General features: G+C 40.5%; 1 protein-coding gene across 4 annotated transcripts in view; it reads right to left on the bottom strand.

The window, feature by feature from the left end:
* Window positions 1–17238, bottom strand: part of UBXN8 (UBX domain protein 8) — a 56873-nt gene extending 39635 nt beyond the window's left edge. For 2 of the 4 annotated variants that reach the window (XR_009401068.1, XM_059384117.1), the window contains exons 1-6: window positions 16188–17238; window positions 11854–11976; window positions 8395–8465; window positions 4972–5094; window positions 3403–3540; window positions 1496–1537 (exon numbers count right to left, since the gene is read on the bottom strand). Coding sequence is in view for 3 of the 4 variants with exons in the window: in XM_059384117.1 (XP_059240100.1) it covers window positions 1496–1537; window positions 3403–3540; window positions 4972–5094; window positions 8395–8465; window positions 11854–11976; window positions 16188–16437 (747 nt within the window). In the remaining variant the exon portion in view is untranslated. The remainder of the gene's footprint in view (window positions 1–1495; window positions 1538–3402; window positions 3541–4971; window positions 5095–8394; window positions 8466–11853; window positions 11977–16187) is intronic. The other 2 variants (XM_059384119.1, XM_059384118.1) reach the window with 2 other exon arrangements.
* Window positions 17239–18135: the final 897 nt, after the last annotated feature.

The following is an 18135-nucleotide window of genomic DNA, read 5'->3' as shown; positions in this document are numbered from 1 at the left end:
CATTATCATAGAGTCACAGCTACCCCATACACATATATATATAGTGAAAGCCCCACCAATCTGTTCTGTAGGAATGATGTCATGTGTTTTAAAAACAGAGTAAATTCATAAAAGGTGTTCCCTGTTAAACCTGAGCTATATTTAATTACTTCTGTTTGATAAATGGTTGTCATGGATACCAACCCAGCGCTTGATGTGAAGGGAGAAGGTAGAGCGTGCAGGTCAGGACAGACACAGCGCAGACTTGAATTTGTTGGATATAACAGAAAGGAATTAGAAGTTGTTTTTCTTTTTTTGTGTTTCTCCTGGAGGTTCGGTGTCTGGATTGCACCCTTCATTGTCTCTACTCTGACTTTTGGATTTTCCTCAGACTTCTGAAATCTTCAACTGAAATGTTGTGATGTGTTGATAAAAATGAGACCCTCCCGGTGGCTTTCCTGGTAGACTCAAAACCTTTTTTTTTTTTTTTTTTTTTAAATTTGACACAGAGAGATCACAAGTAAGGAGAGAGGCAGGCAGAGAGAGAGGGGGGAAGCAGGCTCTCCGCTGAGCAAGGAGCCCAACAGGGGGCTCGATCCCAGGACCTTGAGATCATGACCTGAGCTGAAGGCAGAGGCCTAACCCTCTGAGCCACCCAGGTCACCTCAAAACCAGTTTTTAAGGAGTCTAACCAATGCTGAGCCCTAAGACCATAAGGGCTTTCCTTTGCGGCTTTAAAGGACTTTGGGGCTTTAAAGACCCATGCTCCCAGGACATGAGAGACCCCTCTGGACCTCAGCCTGGGGACCGCAGGAAGGCAGCGGACATGGCTGCAGGACAGCTGGGCAGAGAACAGCAGCCCAACACGGAGCAAAGGGTCAGTCGAACCCCGCCCCCCAAAACTGCAAACCGTCCTTCAACTCAAACATCTACACAGTAGCTGCATTCTTCAGTTCCTCTGTCTTAGGGGGAAAACAACAATTTGAAGTCATCTGCCTATACTGATTCTGTTTGAATAAGTAACTCCCGGGGCACCTGGGTGCCTCAGGTGGTGATCTCGGGATTCCGAGATCGAGCCCCAGGATGGGCTCCCAGCTCAGCAGGGAGGCTGCTTCTCCCTCTCCTTCTGCCTGCAGCTCTGCCTGCTTGTGCTCTCTCTATCAAATGACTAAATAAAATCTTAAAATAAATAAATAAATAAATAAATAAATAAATAACTCCTTTGCTGAGCTCAAGTTTGGAAAAGCCCGTGTATCCTTTCTCTGCCCCATGAAGTGGGAGGGCTCTTAATGCCCCACCATCAGCGGACAGCGGACGGACCGTGGGCTCCAAAACAGGACGGAGCGGAGGGGTTTGAGATGAGACCACATTCAAAACTGACGTAGTTACAATGCAATCCCCTACACACGGGTACCCGCTCCGTTTTCTAAACCCAAACCGAGATAAGAGGTACTCACTTGACGTTAAAAAAAACAGAAAATATATTTAATTTCCAAAGGAAAAAAAACAAGCTTACTTCTTCAGCTGTTTCAGGAGGTTCTTCAGGTAGATCAAGAACCTAAAGATAAATTGGGATTTGTAAGAGGAATGTAAACATTTTGAAGGGAAAAAAAACAAAAACCAGAAAACAATGCCAGCAAGAAGAGTTCCTTTTAATACAGAGTTCAGGCATATCTAAGATTAATGAAATCTTTTAATAGATATTTATAAAAAATATGTAATACGAAAGAGCTCAATTAATAAACATTTTTGGGGAAGCAACTCTGTGCTGAACAGATGATAGTAACAGGAGGTGAGCTGACAGCTACCCATCCATGCACATGTAAGAATCTTATTTTTATGATATTCCAAGATACTGTATAAAATATATTATTTAAGGAAACAGAGGATAAATATTAACTTCAATAGACACCCCCAAATTATTTATGTGCACATGTGCTTATATATCTCATCTTAAGCCCATATTTTTCTTGACTGGCACTTCTAAGGGACTGGATAACCACCATTCACTTTGGTTGTCTTCATGATTTACTCTGCTTTCCTATTTCTATTTAGCCATTACAAAACCAGGTGTTCAGACCATTTTCTCTCATTAAACAGTTGCCAACAATTTCCCCTTAGGTATACTTTTTGTTTTTTAATACCACAGACTCATGTGTTATAGCATTTTATCTAACCAGCATGAATTGCATTTTATCAAATAAACCATTTGTGTTTCTCTGATATCAAAAGCACAAGTGATAGTCAACCAAAATTTACCATCAACTTGAGACAACTCACGTTATGGACAAAAAGCAAAGAATCCTGGATTTTAAATTAGTTCATACAGTTCATTAGAGCTTTTTGAAATGCTAGAAACAGTTCAGTGACCTGATTGCCATCTTCAAGCCCCATTAAAGGACCAAGAAACCTCAGACAGAGAAACAACACATTAGAAACTATTTTCAGGGAAAATACGGCCTCCCAGCTTTCCGTAAGAGTTAGTGCAAAAAGACCTATTTCCAACCTTTGCCACCTCCAAAAGAGTTAACTGGGGACTGAAGATATGAAAGAACAGAAGGAATAATAAATCTGAGCACTGGGGCGCCTGGGTGGCTCGGTGGGTTAAGCCGCTGCCTTCGGCTCAGGTCATGATCTCAGGGTCCTGGGATCGAGCCCCACATCGGGCTCTCTGCTCAGCAGGGAGTCTGCTTCCTCCTCTCTCTCTCTCTGCCTGCCTCTCTGCCTACTTGTGATCTCTCTCTGTCAAATAAATAAATAAAATATTTAAAAAAAAAAAAAAATAGGGGCGCCTGGGTGGCTCAGTGGGTTAAAGCCTCTGCCTTCGGCTCAGGCCATGATCCCAGGGTCCTGGGATCGAGCCCCACATCGGGCTCTCTGCTCAGCAGGGAGCCTGCTTCCTCCTCTCTCTCTGCCTGCCTCTCTGCCTACTTGTAATCTCTGTCTGTCAAATAAATAAATAAAATCTTTTAAAAAAATAAAAAATAAAAAATAAAAAAATAAATCTGAGCACTGTTCCAAAGTGAATGATTGCTAACCCCTTTTTCCTAGCAGGACCACTGAGAAAAATGACACTTGCTAAATATGGCTTAATCGTGTCTTAGCAACCTGTAGGAACGTTTTGGTTAATAAACATTATATTTTTCATTTCTACCTAATCGGATTCCCTCGTCAGAAATAACTGAGTATTTTCAAAACCTATTAGCATCTTTTTTACATCTTCTTTCTGCGTGGCGTTCAGAACATTCATACCCAACAGGAAGAGTGATTCTCAATGAAGCTGATCCCTTTGCAGGGTAGTGGGAAGACACCATCTGGATCCAAAGCCAGTCCTAATCTTCACTCACTGTGCCACCTGGCCCAGACAGCAGTATGCCTATCGCACAGGGATACGATTACATGAGTAGGCATTTAGGAATGAACCTCCTTCCGCGTGGGCTGCTCAGCAGATGGCGAGACTTTGGTTAACAGCTTAGGCAAGTTTCGTCTCTTTGCTGCTTCTCTGTTTGATGCTTTAAAAGCCGTCTGGCTCTCATTTTCCAGCACCAAATCTTTGTCACCCTAGTCAAAAAAAAAAAAAACCAGACTATTTCTAAATGCTCTCTATTACCAACTTTATTCTGTTCACAGTGGTTATTTCTTTTACCCCAGTGGCATTTCAGTAAAAAATATAATTTAGTTCGGGTGCCTGGCTGGCTCAGTCAGTAGAACAAGCGACTCCATCATGAGTTCAAGCCTCACATGGGGCAGGGAGCCCACTTAAAAAAAGGGGGGGGGGATTTAGTTATTATGTGGCCCAGAAACTTAAAGTATTATCTCCTTAGACAAGAAAACATGGAGCTTAACATCTTCTAGAAGCTGGTGCGCCTGGGTGGCTCAGTGGGCTAGGCATCTGTCTTCGGAAGGAGTCATGATCCCAAGGTCCTGAAATTGAGCCCTGTGACAGGCTCCCCACTCAGCAGGAAGCCTGTTTCTCCCTCCCTCTGCCTGCCTCTGCCCCGGCTTGTGCACTCTCTCTCTAGGTCAAATAAAATCTTAAAAAAAAAAAAAAAAAAGAAACTACCCTTATCCAGTTCTGGGGCTCCCTCTTATAGATATAAGGCTGGAGGGATCTTTCCATTTTAACTGATCCCCAAGTTTCTCAGTAGGATGGAAGAAGAAGAAAACCCGGATGATAACCTTTTCTCCTTTCATTAAAGAAAGCAAGACAGTGCAAGGGATTATGCCTCAAAAGGTTGTGGAAATAGAGCATGTATGTAAAAACAGGTCTGCGTATATGACCGTGAAATACTTTCACAGCTGAACATGGTCCTAGTATCCTGTTATATATAAACATGCTTAAGTTCTCAAATTCAAACTCTCATCTTTCTTTTGAATTAATCACTTTAGAAGGCAAAGGATTTTTTATTCCAGAAACCATAAAGATTACTTTTTGTTAATATTATCCATTAAAACTTTCTTCTGTGCAAAATAATTGCCAGATTCTCAGACACATGCTTATCTGTAACAAATTCCTCTGAACTTCCAGTAGCAAATGATGAAATTCAGACTCAATGGCAAGGGAAAAAAAGACCCAAAGGTTAATTCGGCTTTAGGGAAACAGAGTCAAACATAATGAGCAAAATGTGAGCTTATGGTACCAGGGAGATCTTAGTTAAGGAAAGATCTGAATTTCCTCCTATAAAATATGGTGATTAGTCAATAGTTCTCTCAATGACTACCTTATGTTAAAGCTTATCAAGCACCTAAGTTATACACTCTTTCGGCACCAAAAGCATTTAGCCCTTCGACACACAGATATGCTCTATGTATAATCACGATCAGTAAAGACTCCCCAAAAACAGACCATATTACTAATTTAACCTCATTTGAAAATAAAAAATTAAATATCTGTGATATACATTGTATGTACTTATCCATTGCACACAATATACACCAACTGCATATACATAATAGCCGAATTCAAAATATGGAGGGAGGATATTTTCTAACCCCAAGCTTATGGCCATTGCTCAACTTCCAGGTTTCACCCGTCATCTGATAAAAGCGTTCTTCCAGTTTTTTCAGCTTCATTTCCTGGTGAGGTTTTAGAACATTCTCTATGTATCTGCTGGCCTGTTCAAAAAAATAAAAGAGGCACTGTTATTATGCCATTCCTAAGATTTTATGTTGTCTATAAAGTAATAAATAGAAACCAGGAGAAGAAATTGTATTCTCATACTAACTCAATTTTGCCCAAAAAGCAGCAGCCTCCACTTCAACAACACTCTCTACAAATCTGCATTTGTACGTAATGCTGATAAAAAACAAATGTTCTATATTTATGCTTATTTGGGAGTCTGCCTCTACCCCTTTAGTGTGTTTTCATTTCTTTTTCTTTTTTTTTTCCAGTAAAGTTTTATTTTTTAAGTAATCTCTACACCCAACATGGGGCTCAAACTCATGACCCTGAGATCAAGAGCTGCGCGCTCCACCGACTGAGCCTGCCAGGCGCCCCTGTCCTGCGTTTTCAGTGCGATGAAAACGTACTAGGAGCTAGGGGTGTAAAGATGCCTAGGACGGGATCCTTGACTTCTAGGAGCTTTGACTCAGAGCCGTTTGTTGAAAGCATGCCCAACACATGAAGTTGCTTGGAAAAGCGTTCACTGAATAGCTTAATCACAGTAAAGTTGAACATTATCTTTGGACTTAAAATGAAAAACAGAGACTAAAAAGAGAGAGAGAAACAGGAATTTCAAAAATCACACTGGAATTTTTAGGTTAACGGTACAATATTTCAAAATTCTAGGGATTTTAAATCTGTTCTTTGCCAGATCAAACTATCAATCAAGTATCAGAAGAGAAAAATCACCATTTTACAATGCCAAGCCTCAAAAATTTTACTTATCAGCAGGTACATATCTGCACAAGTCCGGTCCTTCAACATCCACATACATAGACTATACAGAGACACTAATTATCTTTTGTCCAAAGAGAGAACTTCAATGGGTTAAAGACTTCTGCCAAACAAAAGAATCCTAACTTTACAGGCCTTTAGGAATTACAGACACTGGTTAACAGGTAGCTGGCATCTAGATGTCCCTATAATTTACTAATTATCAAGCAAGGCTTTATAATTAATAGTCACTTCTACTGGAAATAACATGATACAGGTCAAATATTTACAAGAGAATTTCTTATGAAAGATCTTGCAAGGACACTTTTATTGTTCTAAATTCAGATTAGGGTTGTTACAAATGTAGTAATCTCCCATCTCCCAACAAATACAGAGGCTTTTACTCTTGTGACTTGTTTTCAGCCTTCACTTACTTTAAAAGGAGCAATTTGTTCACCAGAAGAACAAGTTGTTTAGAAGCTGAAACATATTGATAACAAGCTGAAAACAAGTTGGTAGCTTTCATAATATTAGTGCCTTTGTACCAAAATATTAGTGCCCTAGTTTGTTAAAACAAACAAACAAATAAATAAATAGTTTATGTTTTTAATATTTAGATGAAAGTCCACATGAGTCCCTGCTTTCACAAAGATTTTGTTAATGATCAATCTGGCAACTGCCTCGGTCTGACAGTTCAAGGTCAAGAAATAAGTGTTAGATGATCATCCACAGTAAATGGAATTCCTAGCTATCAAACACAATCTTGAATAGGTTACAGCAATGCTCTGAGCAGTGCTCAGAGGGAAAGTTATACTTGTAAACATCTAATTAAAGAATGATCTTAAATGAAGAAGTTAACTTTATACCTTAAAAAACTGTAAAAAGAACAAACTAAACAGAGAATAGAACAGAAAAACAACCAGAACCAAAATTGGTTCTTCAAGAAGATCAACAAAACTGACAAACCTGATGAAGAAAAGGAGAAGACAAATAATTAAAATCAGAAATGTGAGGATATTACTACCAGCCTTACAGAAATAAAAAGGATTAGAAAAACAGTATTAGAACAATTGTAGACCATCACATCAGAAAACCAAAATAAAACAGACAAATTCCTAGAAACACAAATTGCCTAAACTGATTCAAGAAGAAATAAGAGGGGCGCCTGGGTGGCTCAGTGGGTTAAAGCCTCTGCCTTGGACTCAGGTCATATTCCTGGGGTCCTGGGATCGAGCCCCATGTCAGGCTCTCTGCTCAGCAGGGAGCCTGCTTCCCCACCTCTCTCTCTGCCTGCCTCTCTGCCTACTTGTGATCTCTCTTTCTCTGTGTCAAATAAATAAATAAAGAAGAGGAAATAGGAAATCTCAACAGACAATATTGAATCAGTAATTAAAAACCTCCCCAAAAAGAAGAGCAGGACTAGATGGATTCACAAGTGAATCCTTATCAAACATTTAAAGAAGAGTTATTAACACTGATTCTATTGATATTCCAAAAAATAAAAGAGGTGAGAACAATTTCTAATTAATTCCATGAGGTCAACATCCTCCTCACACCAAAGACACGGAAGGACAATACAAGAAAAGTATAGACCAATATCTCTTATAAATATAGGTGCAACAAATTCTAGCAAACTGAATCCAATAGCATACTAAACGGGTTATATGCTAGCTAAGTATTATTTACCCCAAGAAAATAGTTCGGCGGTTCCTCAAAAAGTTAAAAATAGTATTACCATATAACCCAGGAATTCCACTCCTATGTATGTACCCAAAAGAACTGAAAACAGGTACTCAAAGACTTGTGTCCAAATATTCATAGTGGCACTATTCATAATAGCTAAATGGTGGAAACCTAAATGTCAATCAGCAAATGAATGGATAAACAAATTTGATATATCCATATAATGAAATATTATTCATCCACAAAAAGGACTGAGGTATTGATACCTGTGTATGGATGAACCTCAGAAAACATTATGCTAAGTCAAAGCAGCCAAACACAGAGTCATATGTTATAGGATTCCATTCATATGAAATGTCCAGAATAGATAAATTCATACAAATAGAAAGCACGGGTGCCTGTCTGTCTAGTTTTGGAACTAGGCAGAGGTAACAGCTGCACAACACTGTGGCTGTTCTAAATGCCACTGAACTGTACATTTTAAATTGTTTTTTTTTAATTTGGTAATTTTAGGTCATGTGAATTTGACCTCAATAATTAAAAAAATCTAAGCACAAACATAGAAAGCAATAGACCTCAATTTTAAATGCCCCAGATAGGGGCACCTGGGTGGCTCAGTGGGTTAAGCCTCTGCCGTCGGCCCAGGTCATGATCCCAGGGTCCTGGGATCGAGCCCCACATCGGGCTCTCTGCTCAGCAGGGAGCCTGCTTTCCCCCTCTCTCTCTGCCTGCTTCTGCCTACTTGTGATCTCTGTCTGTCAAATAAATAAATAAAATCTTTAAAAATAAATAAATAAATAAATGCCCCAGATATTCTGTATTCTCTCCATATATACTCTCTAAAAATTATGCTTTACCTTTTCACCCTGCACCTCTTGTTGTTTTTTTCTGACAAGTTTTTGTTTTTCCTCATTCTTCTCTTCTTCTTCTAAGACAGCAAAACATAAAAGTGCTTTTTAATTCCCAAATATGATAAACTGAATGCTCTTTTCTCTGAAGACAGACTGTAGATAACATTTCAAGAGAGACAACCCTTCAAAAAACAGACTGTAATTTTTGAAATAATGAAAATGAGATATATGCAGATAGTTCAAACAAAGAAATCCACAAGTAAAATCTGTAAGAAAAGGTCTATTCTGAAACAAAAGTTCTTTCACATATATTGGTATTTTATGTATAGTTTGGGTGAGGAGGCTTCAAGAATGATTATGGGAGGGGCGCCTGGGTGCCTCAGTGGGTTAAAACCTTGCCTTCAGCTCAGGTCATGATCTCAGGGTCCTGAGATAGAGCATTGGGCTCTCTGCTCGGTGGGGAGCCTGCTTCCCCCTCTCTCTCTCTCTGCCTGCGTCTCTGCCTACTTGTGATCTCTGTCAAATAAATAAATAAATAAAATCTTTAAAAATAAATAAATAAATAAATAAATGAATGAATAAATGAAATCCTAAAAAAAGAGTGATTACGCTGGGGACAGCCTGGGTGGCTCAGTTGGTTAAGCATGTGAGTTGGATTTTAAGTGTAGGCCCTTGATAGGGCTTCAGCAGATCCAAGACATGGCACAGGAGCTCATTACTGAACCTGAGCATGGAATGCTGCACTGCAGACTTGAGTACCATTTGGTCACCCTTGGACATGACCGTAAAAGCAAAATGCCAGGATGCCTGGCTGTCTCAGATCTCAGGGTTTTGAGTTCGAGCCCCATGTTGGATGTAGAGATTGCTTAAAAATAAAAACATAAAATCATAAAATTATTTAAAAAAATAAATGCAGGGGCACCTGGGTGGCTCAGTGGGTTAAAGCCTCTGCCTTAGGCTTGGGTCATGATCTCAGGGTTATGGGATCGAGCCCCGCATTGGCTCTCTGCTCAGTGGGGAGCCTGCTTCCTCCTCTCTCTGCCTGCCTCTCTGCCTGCTTGTGATCTCTCTGTCAAATAAATAAATAAAATATTAAGAAAAAAATAAATGCAACATGCCTAGACCCCGAAGCTGGGGTGTGTTTGGCAATTCCGATGATTGAACCAATATTAGGTTATTAGCCACTGAACAGCAAGAGAAAGGATTTTTGCTGTTGTATGACCTTTTTCATTCTGGGTATACTAAATTAGTTATTTTAAGTGGAGCCCAACATGGGCTTGACTTCACAAGGCTGAGATCAAGACCTAAGCTGATATCAAGAATGGTAGCTTAACCGACTGACTGACCCAGGCGCCTATACCAAGTTTTATTTAAATTAATTTAACTGTATTCCCTTGAGGAATTATCCATCTTTTAGGAAAATATATCCATTAACCTGCCTGGCTCTTTAAATAGGAACACTCCTTTCTGTCAACTACTTTATCTCCTGGCATTAACTGTTTCCTCAGATTTATGAAGGAAATATTAGGGTAGCAGCAAAGCACACAGGAAATCAGAAGACCCAGTCTGGCCACTAACTTGCTATGTGATGAATCAGACTTAGTGATCTTAAGACTCCCTCCTGACTCTGAAACAGAGTATAGCTTCTAAATAAATCAATAACAGGTGATTAAGGAGCTTGAATTTTTTTTTAATTTATTTATTTATTTGACAGAGATCACAAGGAGGCAGAGAGGCAGGCAGAGAGAGAGGAGGAAGCAGGCTCCCCGCTGAGCAGAGAGCCCGATGCGGGACTCGATCCCAGGACCCTGGGATCATGACCTGAGCCGAAGGCAGAGGCTTTAACCCACTGAGCCACCCAGGCGTCCCTAATTTTTTTTTTTTTTTTAAGTAGGCTCCATGCACAATGTGGGGCTTGAACTCACGACCCTAAGATCAAGAGTCACATGCTCTACTGACTGAGCCAACCAGGAGTCTCAAGGGGCTGTAATCCTTAAAGTCACTGAGCTTTTGATACATTTCATCATACAAATATTTACAAAATACGGAGGATTAAAATTTGGGGAAGACAAAGTATATAGACAAGCTTATTTTTTACTCATTTGAAGAAAGTCTGACAATTAAGCACTTTATACGTTTTTTTTTTTTTAAAGATTTTATTTATTTATTTGACAGAGGTCACAAGCAGGCAGAGAGGCAGGCAGAGAGAGGGGGAAGCAGGCCCCCCGCCAACAGAGAGCCCGATGTGGGGCTCAATCCCAGGACCCCAAGATCATGACCCAAGTCGAAAACAGAGGCTTTAACCCACTGAGCCACCCAGGTGTCCTAGCACTTTATACAGTCTTAATTACTTCTTTTTTAAAAAAATTATTTATTTGAGAGAGACAGAGATAGCAAGAGAGAGAAAGAGAGAATAAGCAGGGGACAGGGAGAAAGAGAAGCAGAGTCCTCACGGAGCAGGGAGGCTGACGTGGGGCTCGATCTCAGGACCCCAGGATCATGAACTGAGCCGAAGACAGACGCTTAACCAAATGAGCCACTTTTGACATTGTTAAGAGCTTTTAACAGTTAAAAGTAAAACTTCTTACTTCTCAAAAATAAGAAGAAGCCCGGTTTCCTAAAGTTAAGAGTAAGTGGTATGGAAAGGAAAACTGACAAAGTGCAATGAAAGATAAATTAGGTTGAAAAGCCTTTATGAAGTAATGGTAGATACAATTACTATTTGTTTAATAGTTTATAAACTGAAAGCACCAAAGAACAATTAAACTGCATGATTTGGGGTGCCCGGCTGGCTCAGTTGGTTAAAAGTCTGCCTTCTGGCTCAGGTCATGACTGCAGCCAGGGTCCTAGATTTGAGCCTTGAGTCCAAGTATCCCTCTCTCCTTCAGCCGCTGCCCGCTGACTCATGCTCTCTCTCTCAAATACATATATAAAATCTTTAAAAAAAAAAAACTGCACAATTTTAAATTAGAGAATTTGCAATGTATCAACATAGAAATGGTATCATTTCAAATGCATGTATAAGGACAATGTACAATTTCAAATAAAATGTTGGATATGGGGGTGCCTGGGTGGGTGTATTTGGTGGAATGTCAGACTCTTGGTTTCAGTTCAGGTAGTGATCTCGGGTCATGGGATCCAGCCCTGTGTAGAGCTCCATGCTCAGGGAGGAGTCTGCTTGAGATTCTCCCTCCCTCTGCCCCTCCCCCACTTATGTACAGGCACGAGTGGTCTCTCCGTCTGTCTTTCTCTCTCCCCCTTGCTAAAAATATATAAAGAAATCTTTTTTAAAAAATGGGGATTTATAGTCCATTAAAAATCAAGACAAAAGTTGTAATGATGACTCTACCTTGAAATTGCACATCACCAATTAACAGTAAGTAGTTCTTACTATGCAAAGTTCTAGAATCAATAAAGAAACTTGAGTAGAAAATTATAAAAGGGTAGCATAAATAATAAACTTACCTTTCAGATACACTTGGGGCGATTTAAATGAATTAAGCCATGAGGTAGTCACAGAAATAATTAAGGTAAGAAGAGCAAGCAGTAAGAAAATCCGACCACACAGCAAAATTAGATCTTTAACGCCTTATAAAGGTTAAAAAAAAAAAGTACAATTAAAATTCAAAACACTTTTCTTGAAACTAATAATAAATAGCAAGGCATTAAAAAAATTTAGAGTGGTATAGTAAAAGTTAATTTATGCAACTGTCTTACGATTTTTTTTCATACAGTCTCCTTTGTGACCTAAAATCATCATGGTTGTCATTGCCAGAACGAGTTTTCAGAAAACAATTTTAGAATAGCTTTTGTCTCAGGAATATATGTATAATTCAAGTGACTGGCTACATCATAAACAGTATGACTATCAATAATGAATAAATTCTGGTTTCCCTCTATCCAGAGAAGGAAAGGAAATTATCCCAACAGGAATTAAATTGTGACAGTATCATCTTGTCAAATTCTCATTCTATTTAAAAACAGTCATTCTGAAACATGAAATTCATATTTCTCATAAATTATACAACTGTATACTTCTCTATTTCTGAATATTTATTCCATCATTTGCAAATAAAATTACTATATACATACATGTTCACCTAGAAATAAGTAAAAATTCAGTATTTCGTCTTATTTTAAGAATAAAGATGAAAATTAGATGAGCAAAAATGTAACAAATACCTATATTTTGTGTAACATTATTTGCTAATAGTGAGAGAACAAATACAAAGTTGGGTTAAAAATGCTTTCTATGCTTCTCCCCCCCTCTCTGCCTGCCTCTCTGCCTACTTGTGATCTCTGTCAAATAAATAAAATCTTTAAAAAGAAAAAATGCTTTCTTAACTCCAAGAGTTTTTAGTTTGGTAGTTCTCAAAAGTTACCAGGCATAATCAGGGCAGGTAATCAGTCCAATTAAAGATTAAAGAAGGAATTATATATACATATACATACTTAAATATTTCTTTCTTTCTTGAAATATAGTTAGTTGACCATACTTATAATAAATATTTCATTTAATTTAATTAATTTTTAAAAAATTTTTGTTTAAGTAATATCTGTACTCAATGTGGGGCTCAAACTCACAACCTGGAGATGGAGAGCCACACATTCTTCAGACTGAATAGGCCAGGTGCATAAATATTTCATTTTTAACTCAAAACTGATACATATATTATCCTTTTAAAAAATAGCAACTTAAAGTTGTTTAAAGAAATACTTGTTGGGCGCCTGGGTGGCTCAGTGGGTTAAGCCGCTGCCTTCAGCTCAGGTCATGATCTCAGGGTCCTGGGATGCTCAGCAGGGAGCCTGCTTCCCTCTCTCTCTCTCTCTGCCTGCCTCTCTGTCTACTTGTGATCTCTCTCTGTCAAATAAATAAATAAAATCTTTAAAAAAAAAAAAAAAGAAAAGAAAAAAAAGAAATACTTGTTTTGGGACACCTGGGTAGCTCAGTTGGTTTGGCTCAGGTCATGATCTCAGGGTCCTGGGGTCTGGGGATTGAGTCCTGCATCAGGCTCCCTCCTCAGTAGGGATTTTGCTTCTCCCTCTCTCCACCCTCCACCTGCTGGTACACTCTCGTGCTTGCTTTCCCTCTCTCAAATAAATAAATGAAATATTTTTTAAAAAAGAAAGAAATACTGTTTTGTTTTGCCTCACAGTCCTCTAACTTTTGCCAGCATTAGCTGTTGACCCAAGTGTTGTTCAAAACAACACCTAACTAAACCTAGGGTATAATGAAAGTAATTTAATACCTACAGCACTGGTATTTAGAGAAACCACTCAGGTATGGGATGTATGTTTCATTATGCTGCTTTTTGTTCTAACAAGCAAGCAATTTGCAAATGTCATATAGGACTATAAAAGAACTAGATATGTGCGCACATCTTTGAAGTAAAAAAAAAATTATTAAATTGATTTTTTTGGTACTTATTCTCAAGAGCCCACGTACAAGGCACTTCAAAGAATAATAAATGTGAGGAAGCAGCATTAATATATTTAGCTGTGAGTACCAGTAAAAATGGCAATGAAGGCTTTTACATACTAGAAAAAGATAGGAATCATTTTTTCAGTGTCTGTCCAAAAATACAACCCAAGTGAATGAACAGGTATGGGATTTTTAATTTTCCAGCCAGGAATTCAATTAGCAGCTCCGGCTGAGTATTAGTGTCTGTAAGTACTGCTCCACATGTAACCACCCCTGCAGCCATTGCACTGGGACATATGGTTTGTAAAATAGACTTAACTACTATTACTGGATATTTGGAGGATGAGTATCAAGAAAATAAAGTAGGGGCACCTGGCTGGCTCAGTCAGTAGAGCATGTGACTGTTTGAGCACACTGGGTGTAGAAATTACCTAAATTAAAAGAAACCCAGGGGTGTCTGGGTGGCTCAGTGGTTTAGGCCTCTGCCTTCGGCTCGGGTCATGATCTTGGGGTCCTGGGATCGAGCCCCACGTTGGGCTCTCTGCTCGGCGGGGAGCCTGCTTCCCCCTCTCTCTCTGCCTGCCTCTCTGCCTACTTGTGATCTCTGTCTATCAAATAAATAAATAAAAATCTTAAAAAAAAAAAAAAAGAAACCTAAGTAAACCACCATCAGTTCACAAATGACAGAGGTTTCTAGCAGAAAGGAGTTAAAGCTCAAAAACTGTATTTTCCCGATAGAGCTGATTATGTGAGGAGATTTCCTGCTGCAACCACCTTCTCATTGACTAGTGACTCAAACATTAAGTACATGGGGCACCTGGGTAGCCCAGTCCTTAAGCATCTGCCTTTGGCTCAGGTCATGATCCCACCATTCTGGGATCATGCCCGCGCCCTCCTCATCGGGAAATGTGGTTCTCCCTCTCCCTCTGCCCCTGCTTGTGTTCCCTCTCACTCTCTCTGTCAAATAAATAAATAAAATTTAAAAAAGAAAAACCATTAAGTGCAAAGTAGAAGAGAGTCTAAATTAACAGAGGTGGATACTGTAAAGGCAAGGGAGCCGGTAAATTCAAGAATAGTAAGTGGGAATTTAACATTCCCTTATGTAATTTGGATAAAGGTCTTTTGTTAGATTCCAATACAGCCTGAGTGAGTAGGAAGTTTCTAGAGGGACTCTGCAGATTTTTTTTTTTAAAAAGCATTTTATTTTAAGTTCTTATTTTCAGCAACACTTCTAGGTACCTGACTTCTTGGGGCTGGGGAGAGGGAGAAGAAATATACAAAGCTAGGTTTTATCATGGTCTCTAACTTAAAAACTGAACACAGGGAGGGAGACATGCATGTAAACCCATGACTAACATACCCCAAAATGGGCTGATTCTCAAGTCCATTTTCCTCTGAGTTTTCCCTTTATCACTGGCACTATCCACTACCAAGGGTTGTCCAACTTCACATGCAGGAGCCATTCTTGAATCCCTCCTTTCCATGAATCCATCCACAAATCCTGTTGATTCCACTTTGTAAATATTCCAAGTCTGTGCACATTTCATCTGTTCCCATCTTACACGACTTGCCTACTTCAAGAGCCTCACTTGCTTCACTGCTTCCACTACAGTCTCCTTCCAAAACATTCTCCACAGAATCCAGGGACTGACTATCCAGTTATGCCTACGCCTAGCGCGGGGCTTGAACGCACAACCCTAAGACTGAGTCGCATGCTCCGTTGACGGGAGCTAGCCGGACGCTCCTCGAGGGACTCACTCAAAGCCTTAGGGACGCGCTCCACCTCCGCTAAGTCTGTTTTCTCAAGTGTAAAATGAGGATTGTAACAGTAACCACCTCCATAGTTATAATACAGATTGGATGAGATAACAGAGTTAGGCTTTTAACAGGTGCTCAGTGAATGTTATTATCTCGAGACACTCTCCCCCAAGTCTCCTGGATCCATGAACAGTGACATTCACCCTTTCCTTTGACACGTCACAATTTCCTTTGTCTAGAATGTTTTTGGCTCTGACTCCGTATCATTTCCTTAAATTCCACTGAAGGCCTACATCACACCACCCTATTTCCTTGTGAGCGTTCAAAACAATCTGCCAGTAGTGTCTACGTAAGTTCCTGTGCTTTCTGCCAGCCTCTCCTCTTGCACGCAAAACTGGAAGGCCACCTTCTCCCCCCAAAACCGCCAGCCACCCCCAATGCCCCGGGAGTCTCGCTCCGCGGAAACTCGGCGCCGGAAGAGAGAGGCGGGCGCGATGCAGCCTGGGAATTGTAGTCCACGCCGCCCATAGAGGCGGCGGCCTCGAGACAGGAATTCGACGCAACATTTGTGGGAAAGTTATGCCGTTGTGAGCGCCAGAAGGAAAAAGCTAACACTTACCTAGATCGGGGATCCCACGCCGGAGCTCCAGACACAAGAGGGGGAGAGTAGAGAGGAGGAAAACCCCAATGACCCCTCGAGAAACCATGCTGGCAGAAGCTCCGCGTCCGGGGGAGCCCCGCCCCTTCCGGTTGCGCCTAACTTCGGGCGACGGTGTGGATCCCTTCCCAAGGGACGGTTTTTCGGGGACCGCGAGGTCCTGAAGCTGGGTCGTTGGTTCGACTGATATCGCCCCTGTTTTCGAACTCATAATCTGTAGTCTTATATCAGAAGAAATGCAGGTCACCTCCCCACGTCACATGTTTCCAGAGAAATGGGTCTGTCGGGCAGCCCGCCTAGCCAAATCCTGTGAAAGCAAAGCTTGGGCGCTGGCTGCAGCTCCCTGGCGACAGGGCCCGCAGCGCTCGTCCCTTCGGCTGCTGGACTCTGGAAGCTGTGAAAAAGAACCCTCGAAAGTAAAATGTACTGGAAGAGGAAGTGTAGAGGCCGTTGACTGTGTCAGAAGGCAGGCTCTTGCCTCGTGATCTGCCTTGTGTCCTCAGTGGGTGACTGTGGGCTTTGGGGTCGGAGCTACTAAGCACTACTCTTCTGAAGGATCTTCCCTACCTCCCGAACGGTTCCTGGCCCCTTCTGCACCTCTTGTTCCTATGGGTTGATTTCTAACGGTTCCTGGTGCCTTCTGCAGCCTCTTGTTCCTATGGGCCGATGCTTGAAAAGTGGGGCCTGGACCAAATTCCAGGTCCTGGAGACCCTGGAGTCCTGCTACTCCTTGCCCTGTGCCTCAGTTTTGGCAGAGCAGGTGTGACTGTTGAGCTTGGCCTCGCAGTTCTATGACCTCACTGCCATCCCATGACTCACCTCTGTGGCGTTTCTAAGCAGCTGCAACTCAGTTAAGCGCGGATGGTCCCCACAATTTACGAAGTTTAATGCTTTGAAATTTCGTTTTCTGACCCATCCGTCAGTCCTCCCACCTCACCTTTCCGTGTATTCCAGCACATTTATGGAGCCCCACAGTTTTGGCCGGTACTGCAGAACTACGGGAGATCCAAATACGTGTAAGTTACTGAATCTGTCCTCAAAAAACTCCGTTTACTAGCCCGGTAAACGGATAAATACAATACAGCTCCTGAGTGCTGTAATAGGGATACACACAGGGTGCTGGCAAATCCTACCCCAAGGGCTTGGGGGAACGCCTCCAAATTGTGTTGTAAGTGTCAGGAATTAAGGGGGGCAGTGAGGAACAAAGGAAGAGTGAGATTTCAAAGTTAGGAAACTGGATGCAGAGGAACTACCAGTTTAAATATGTAATGGTTCAAATAGTTTAAATATTAAATATTTAATGGTTTAAAAGAGTGCAGTTTAAAGTGGAGGTGTGTAGTTAGGTGAGAGCTAGGCCCACAGGGAACTTTGTTTTGTATATAGGCTGAGAACTTTGTCCTAAAAGTGAAAATGCAAAATAGGAGGGCACAATCTCAGAATCAGTCCAGACGAAGGAATATAAATTATAACATGACATACCAATTAAATAATTAAATATATTGATTCATTCAAGGATTCTTATTGGTTGTCTGCATGAAGACTTCATCATCATTTTGTTAGGATTTCCTCCTTTAGGTTTTTTTTTTTTTTTTAATTCCCTGGCTTCCTATATTCCTAATTTCATCTATTGATGGCGCCAGTGAGTTTCTGTCAAGACAATAAAGTGGAGACTTATAAGTACTCCAGATTTGCTTGAGGTCATACATTTCCCAAACTTTGTCCATTCTGAAGTCTCTTCTCTGTGATTGTCTATGGCTAACTCCTCATAAAAAGACCGCCAAAATAACCTGCTGGAATAAAACCAAATTTCTCACTTACTGCATTAAGAGAGAATACTATTTTGACAAAAATCTTCTTAGTTTCTTTTCTTTTTCTTTTTCTTTTTTTTTTTTTTAAGATTTTATTTATT

The sequence above is a fragment of the Mustela nigripes genome, chromosome 18 (assembly GCF_022355385.1).
Source record: "Mustela nigripes isolate SB6536 chromosome 18, MUSNIG.SB6536, whole genome shotgun sequence".
In the NCBI taxonomy this organism is placed as follows: Eukaryota; Metazoa; Chordata; class Mammalia; order Carnivora; family Mustelidae; genus Mustela; species Mustela nigripes.
Note: the sequence above shows the minus strand (reverse complement) of the source record. Positions and strands in the feature narration are given on the sequence as shown.